The sequence below is a fragment of the Apis dorsata genome, unplaced genomic scaffold (assembly GCF_000469605.1).
Source record: "Apis dorsata unplaced genomic scaffold, Apis dorsata 1.3 scaffold_295, whole genome shotgun sequence".
Lineage (NCBI taxonomy): Eukaryota > Metazoa > Arthropoda > Insecta > Hymenoptera > Apidae > Apis > Apis dorsata.
Window position 1 is genome coordinate 2,353,116 of NW_006263570.1, and position 7,917 is coordinate 2,361,032.

The window sequence follows — 7,917 nt, forward strand, 5'->3', positions numbered from 1 at the left end:
CGTGCTTTTCCTAAAAATTCATCCTCAGTGAATCAATTCTTCTTATCTTCATCTAAAGCAACGAGATTTCATAATTTTGATACGATTGATAAATCGATTGAAAATTTTGATATCGAATATAATTTGATATTTCTATTAAAAAATTTGTATTGCTCTCTACGTAGTTTCTTTTTTATTTGAGCTGCGAATAAATTCTAATTTATTCAACGAGTGCCTTCAAAAACTTATCCTCCAAAGTGTCGATTTTGTTGCGAAAAACTTGGGAAAATTTAATGGAGAAGGCCGCGATGTGGTAATTTCGAGATGGCTCTGTTCCACGAAAGAAACTTTGTCAGGGATTGTACCGGAGCCAGTTTATGAAACGGAAAAAGTTCTGACCGTCAAAAGAACTTTGAACTTTGGACGACCCTGGATATAGGGGACGGGGGAAAGGAGGAGTATGCGATGCACATGGGAGCTTAAAGGGTTTATTATAGGTGGTGTCGGAAGTTAAGGTTGCAACACAGGGGCGTGGCAATGCTGAAAGTAGCACAACCACATTTATGTAATGGCGTTGCGTCAAATAAAATTTTTCTTCTTCCAATAAATATCGTCATGAATTTTACGAAAGGTTTTACACATTGTTGTTTCTTATTGTTTCGAAATAAAAATTTCAAGTATTTTCTGAAATTTTTCTGTATATTTTATAATTCAGATTATGTTTTGTAGTTTAGAATAATTTTATTTTATTTCGTCATCATTTGTTCCATGTTAGTAATGCTCGATGTAAAAAATCGTTTGTTAAGATTTTTCCTTAATTTTTATTCGAGGACAGATTTATTTTTCGTAATTTTTCTTTGTTTCTTTATAAAAACTGCAACGGCACGATGTAACACGTGTCTCTTTCAATCTTTCTGAATTTTATCATTTTCCAGTTTTATCCACAATTTAAAAGCTTTTGCTCCCTCTTCTATTTACTCGCATATCTTCTCTATTTTTCTTTTTTTAAATTTTGTACAAGGTTTTACGCTGACGAGACACGAAATGTATTATTTTCTTTCTACTACAATTGAGTTTTTTTTTTAAAGAAAATACTTTTCGAAGATAAAATATTTTTCCTATTAAAATGGAAGACAAATTTTGTCATCACTTCTTTTCTTTCTTATACCTTCATATTCTTAACTTGATGAAATATTTTCAAAAGCAGGTAATATCGATGAAGAATGTCTAGTAGAACACGAATTATCTTATTTTCTCATTACTATAATTTCTGTATCTTTTAAAGAAAATTTTCTCTCCATTATCGAAACTAAGGAAAATCTCTTATCCGTTTAATCCCTCTCTTAACGCTTATCTCTCTTTACGGATCCATCTTCTTGACCTGACAAAATTTTTTCAAGAGTATAATATCGACAAAGAATGCTTCTCATCCCGTGTTAGGGTAGGACGTGTCTGGCCAAGTCGCCGTGGATAATTTTCGGAAGGGTTGGGCCGCAGAAAACGCTTGAAGTGGCTCCCACTTTTGCGCGGGTTTATGCTTTCCGGTTCCTCCGTCGCTATTATCCGGCCTCCTCTGTTCTCCGCTCGCGTTGTGCCTGAAACAATAAAACACGTTCATGAATGAAACCCTTCTCTGCACCCTCCCTCGCCCCTTCTGACACCCGCCTACAATTCCACACCCTCGCCGGCCTTCAGGAGTAGACTACCACCCTCTTTTAACGCGCTTTATCATCCTCCTTCCATTCATTCGTAGCTTCAGGTAATAAACTTGGGGTACGCCGAGGGAAGAACGGCGGAAGATCTTCGCTCGGTCACTTCGCCACGCGTACAAGCGTACCAGGAAGAGTTGCTTCCTCGTTTATTTTTAAAAACGGAAGGGTGGATATATCGTTATAATTACCGTGGGGAGTTTCCGTTTCGAAGGTCAGCCGTGATTTTCAAGGGCGAGCCCGTGAAGGGAAAAGGGAGGCGTTAATTCAGGGATTTGCATTTCGTGTGATTTCGAAGTAGTCGAAGAATGTGGAGGTGAATTTTTCGTTTTGATCATTCTACATCTTTAAGATGAGTGATCTTTTTTTAAGTTTCCTTCAGTGAGTTTTCAAAAATTGTATTTTATCGAATAAATAATTTGATCAATTATAAGAAATAAAAGTAATTTTTAAAAACGATGTTGAAAATTTATTTGAAGAAGATATAGCGGAAAAAAAATCAAATATCTTGGTGGTTCAATTTTATAATAATATTAGATGACCGGTTATTTGCTAGTTGCTTACGTGTAGTTACAGGATGTTGTTTTGTTGTTATTTTGCCAAGCATTTTCCTATGTTTTCTTGTTCTACTTGCCGCTTCCTATAATAAACTCCTAGATGTAACGCAAACGGGAGCGTGAAGAAGTCTCTTGCTTGATTTTTTATGCACATGAACGCCCGATCAAAGCTTACATAATCTGTTATTTATAACGAAGGCTGGCTACCTAGGATAAATAGAATGCTCGATCTAAAGGTCACTTTAGATCTTCTCCTTTCTCCTGTACATCATAGAACCGTGAAACGCTATCTTGTTTGGAGTATCTCTTTATTCTCTTGTAATAACATCGAATTAAAAATAGAAAATTTTCAAAGAAACATTCAAACGTGAAATTATTGCAGAGCATTATTTGCTTGTGTTTAATTAACATGAAAAATCATCCAGAAATTTGCTTCTCATTTGTAATGAAGACTCGTGAAAATGATGTCTGATGAAGAAATTATGATTATAATTGCAGCAAGTATAAACTCAGCCTTTCAACAATCAGATTTCCGACTTATTATCACCAAATTGCGAAACGATGTTTAAACTTTATCATTCGTATCGAATTGGACAAAAAAAGAAAAAGAAAGAGAAGAAGGAGAAAGATTATCTTTCTCGATTCAAATTAAAATCGTATAAAAAGGAATGGTCTCTCAGAGGAAACGTGTAAATGCATTTAATTGTTAAGTCAGTCTCGAGACGAGACGAGAGAGACCGAGGGCAAGTGAAATGGATCGGAGAAAGATGGAGAGTGCATGCAGACAGATAGAAGAGACAGACTGAGAAGGCTCCTCATTCGTAGCACAGAGCTAGAGATCGCAGTGGGCATCCATTGGCCGGAACTATGGGGTGGGTTGGCAGCGCTATGGGCTACTATCGGCTCCTTGGGGATGTTTCCACCCCTATTTCTACCAACTACCCCCCTTACAGTGTACACCGAATACACTGGTATAGTTATACAGACTCGTACATGCCGGGCTGTTGGGGTATTGATCGTCGTTGGCTCCAGAACACCACGTTCTACCTACTTCTCCTTCACCTGCAATAGCACGTCCTTACACATCCTTGCCGCTCCTTCTATGACCGGAGGTGCATCCCCCTTGGTCCACGTCCGATTTCTATCTCGTTGCTGGCCACGAAGTTCGGACTGAACTCGGTATCGGGATTCGTTGAGGGATGATGCTGGTATATTCTCGTTATCACGAAACACTCTTTCGTCGAAATGGAAGTAAAAATGGATCATTCGTTTGAAATGTATCTCTGGAGGAATTTTTTCTCGTTTGTGTCGAGAAATAAAAAGATTTGGATGGTCAAAAGTAGACGCTTTTTGTTTTAGTCTTAATGGCATAATTTTTTTTATATTAATAATTTATAATATATTTTTTTATAACTGCAGTTTTTATATAGATATTGTATTTAATAAAAAAAGCTCGTTGAATTTATTGTCTTTCTTATTAAAATGAGGAATTTAAAATATGTTAATGTAAATTGAAGAGTTTTCTTTAAATACACCTTAATTATATGTATATGATATACAAGGAGATGATAGAATAATAATAATTGTGATAGAAATATATCACATGGAATTTTAAAAATAATTTAGAAAAAAATCTTTAATTGGTTTGTCAAAGTAGACGAATATTTAAAAAAGAAACTTATTTTCTAGGATCGATTCAACGTATCACATTTTATAAATCAGATATTTACTTAATTGCGGTTTCAAATTTTATATGTATCTGTAACAAAAGATTCATTAAATTCTCGCAGACTTATCTGCGGTGAATACCTGTGGAATACAGAAAAACTGGGAAGAGACGGAGCCACGAAGGGGAAAGAGAGAACCCAATGGAGAAACGGAGGGCGCGAAAACCTCTGGTAATCGAAGACTCTTATCTTTATTGCTGAAATTCCACGTATCTTTGGGAGCGAAAGGACCGATGGAAATGAGGACATTCCGTTCCCCAGCCGGATTGGGTTTCGACGATTAAGGATCCTTCTAATCCTTCCAACCTGACATTGTATTCCGCTACCACTATTCCTCCACTTTTCCTCTCTCACTCTGCCCCGTCCGCGATCTTTCTTCATCCGTTCGTGCACATGGGAAAGTTGCTTACATTCGCAAATAAATTCAAATATGTGGTCGACACTGACGAGTTGCGAAACTATTTCGAGCTGTTCTTCGCGTATCCAAGCGTAACTGAAGTTAATGTTTTTGTTAAATTACAGACGTATTATTAATGTATATAAACTTGGAACTGTTATTGGAATTGTAATCGACACCGTTATTTTAGAGTTTGAAAACGATTAATATGTATTTTTCTTTTATTCTGCAATTTCGAACGAATGGATAGAGCAAATATATATAAAATTTTATATTGCTGGAATTTTTTGACACTTTCAATATTTTTCTTTGTTTGAATCGTTATCTTTCGTGTATTTTTATTTAGAGATCAATTTGAATTGAATTTAATAACGAAGAGAAATTCAAAAGAACTTTAATCACAAAAACTTTTAAAGAATAAATAAATGATAAATAGTAGATAATTATAAATGAAATGCATGTAAAGTTTTAAAAATTAAGTATATATTAAATTTTTTCAAATTTTAAATCTATTTTACTTATAAATTGGTTGATAATTTATACATACAATTATAAATTATTAACGTATAAATTTATTAACGTATTAAATTTCATTTTCATTAAGAGCAATTTAATCATTGTCAGAAAGTCATAAAAATATTGCATTCATTAAATATTACATCCAAGCAATAGATCTATTTGAAAGAAGCTTTTATTGTAAATAGCTTAAGCAAAATTACGACATTTCGTATGGTATAAACGAAGCAATGGGAAAAGTAAAAACGGAGAAGCGGTAAAACTAAAACGAACGCGAAGCTTTTAACGTAACATTCGAGAAAAGTTTCCGATACAGTACTGTTTACATTGAGCAGAGCGTATCGCGATTCGGTTGCCGGATCAGCGGCAGACCTTTTTCTACTTATTCGATTTTCGAGCCAAGCAATCGATCAGCACGACGAGACAATGCACGTGAGATTTTATCGCCGTAGGTGATTTCAACGATGTCCGTATTTCCACGAGAGATTTTCTCAGAAAGGAAAATCCACTTTGCGATAAGTGTATGAAAAGTAATCAAAGGGAAAGAAGAGAGTTCGTTTCTAGTAATCGAGATACGAGACTTTATGAGATGAGTTAAATGGTAAAAGCTCGTTAACCTGTTGAAGGATGAATTATTATTTTTTCCTTTTCGACAGAATTTTTATTTAAAATTATATTTATGAATATTAAATTTGAACAGATTCCAAATATATACTTGTATAATCGTTGCGCAATAATCTTATCTTGCATTTCGAGAAACAAAATTTTATTATTTTTCCTGTGCTCCATTAATATTAAAATAAATAAATTAAATTGTTTCTCTATAAATATATTTTTGTTATTATTAGAACTTTTATTTGAGAGATAAAAGACACGAAGAATTTTAAATATTTTAATATATCTTAAAAAATGAACTAATCAAGGAAAGTATATGGTTAATTAAATTAAGATATATATATATATAAATTAAATTATACACATGCATTAGTGTATAATAATTAAAAAAATTAAATAACAATTTCAATCTTCTATATACTTAAGAAACAATTTATTAATTTACAATTATTAAAATTAAAAGAAAAAAATTAATTACGTTTCCACTTTTTTCAATGATTAAGCGCTTCCTTTTCAACTTTGCTATTTTTTTTAAATACTTAGCGCAACTCCTTTTTTAACCGATTACATTTGATTCAAGGCTCGTTTACGAAGAGTGCATTTCTTATCCTTAAGAAGGAAAGAAATTTACGAAGTGGTGATAATGCTTTTCCTTTGGGTGGAGGGGATAAGTCAGAATGGTGGATGCAGAGGGTGGGGCGAATGGTATGGGGAACCACGTTTTCCAGAGAGGGTAAGACGGGGCTAGCGGTGGTGGCAGTGATGGTGGTGGTAGTCTAACATTTGCAGGGGAATATGAAAGGGGTTTTGCAAGGAAAGGCGGGGTAACAAGATGGCCGCGACCACCGACGTAGGGGAAGTAAGACATTTATCCATAAACAAGACTGTGCTAGCTTTTGCTTCCACTACGCTGGAAAAGTAACTAACAAACATCGCTTAAGGGTTTATATCATCTTTCTTACTAATGTTGAAATGTATTTCGCGAGTTATATTAATTTAATTCGTTAATTGTATCGCTACTTGTATACTGTAAAATGAAATTTTGTTATTTTAAGTTAATGGATGAATCACGTATCATTAGAATTAAGAATTTTTAAGAAGATAAATAAAATTATTTTCTTAATGTTTTTTAATAATTATGTAAATTTTAGAAATATTATTTGAGAAAGTATCAATTGATTAAGATATACTAAGCAATTATTTAAAATTTTTATTTCAAGAAGAATAGTAAAAATAATTTTTAACCAATCTTCTTAAAAATGTCAAATTATCTTAAAACAAATATATATCATTGTTATATTAATTATTTAGTCAATTTTGAAATATTCTATAGACATATAGGGCGCATCCCAGTTGTAAGTAACTCTGTGGTCAACCCGACACACGCTTCTGAATTAACTCCGGGGTCTATTCTATTAATTAATCTCATTACTTTAATATCTCTACGGATCTGTGCTCTGAAATTTATACCTTTTCTCTCCGAAATATCGAAAAATATCAAACAATTTATGACTAATCAAAAATGGAATTACAGTCTTTTAAATATAACTCATATATAATAATAAAAATTGATTAGAATTATCAGATTTTAAATTTAAATTCTAAACGTATATATGTAGAAATATAATCTTAGTTAAATCGATGGTACATATTATATTTATCTTGTTATTGTTTAAAGATTGTTTAAAGATTTATATCATATCGACATGTATTACAAAAAAATAGCACATTTCACTTGTATTTGCCAGAAATATCTGCTATTAACTTTATATAAGAAATCATGAAGCAGTTTCTCAAATATTTAACCAAGTTTCCTTCAATTATTATCAATATATTAACCACGTTAACTTAATATCAAATCGTAGTTAATATCTAGCTGTTCGTTAATCCTTTATTATGGAGCGAAGAACAATATTAACATAAAAACTAGCATAATAATTATGCTACTGCGTTGGAATATATTATTTGTAATATTATAAAGAAATTCCATATATCAAAAGCTCTTTGATACTTCCTAAAATTGTTTCTCATTATATTTTCAAATCTCTTTTGATTTTATTATCTGCAGATAGATTAATAATATTATTAAGATAAATATAGATATTGATATAGAAATATATTAATCAATAAATTAATCATATGCCAGATAAAGCAATCCCATTAACTTTTCTATAAAAATAAAAAATACGGGATAAATACCCATCACCGTGACTCTTCTGCGATGATCACGATGAGTACTCTCGCAGCACCGATAACGCGACGGTATTCAATTTGCGTCGGCGCGAAGATTACGCGGCTCATTAGGCGATTACCGAGGCGACGAAAAGTCTGGTTAGAAGGTAACGAAAAGGAATCGGTCGGTCTCTCGCCTTCTTTTTTTTTTTCACCTTCGAAGCGAGCGATCGCAAAAGAGGCGG

The 7,917-nt window shown here is 33.0% G+C and overlaps 1 protein-coding gene across 3 annotated transcripts in view; it reads right to left on the minus strand.

Moving 5' to 3' along the window:
* Positions 1–825: 825 nt before the first annotated feature.
* The window catches only part of LOC102679332, a 24,030-nt gene continuing 16,938 nt past the window's right edge, over positions 826–7,917 (minus strand). Inside the window, exons 1-2 of one of the 3 annotated variants that reach the window (XM_031511223.1) lie at positions 3,328–3,535; positions 826–1,574 (exon numbers count right to left, since the gene is read on the minus strand). In XM_031511223.1, coding sequence (XP_031367083.1) covers positions 1,375–1,574; positions 3,328–3,511 — 384 coding nt within the window. In that variant the 5' untranslated portion in view covers positions 3,512–3,535 and the 3' untranslated portion in view covers positions 826–1,374. Of the gene's footprint in view, positions 1,575–3,296; positions 3,536–7,917 lie in introns of those variants that run through there. The other 2 variants (XM_006617300.2, XR_422030.2) reach the window with 2 other exon arrangements.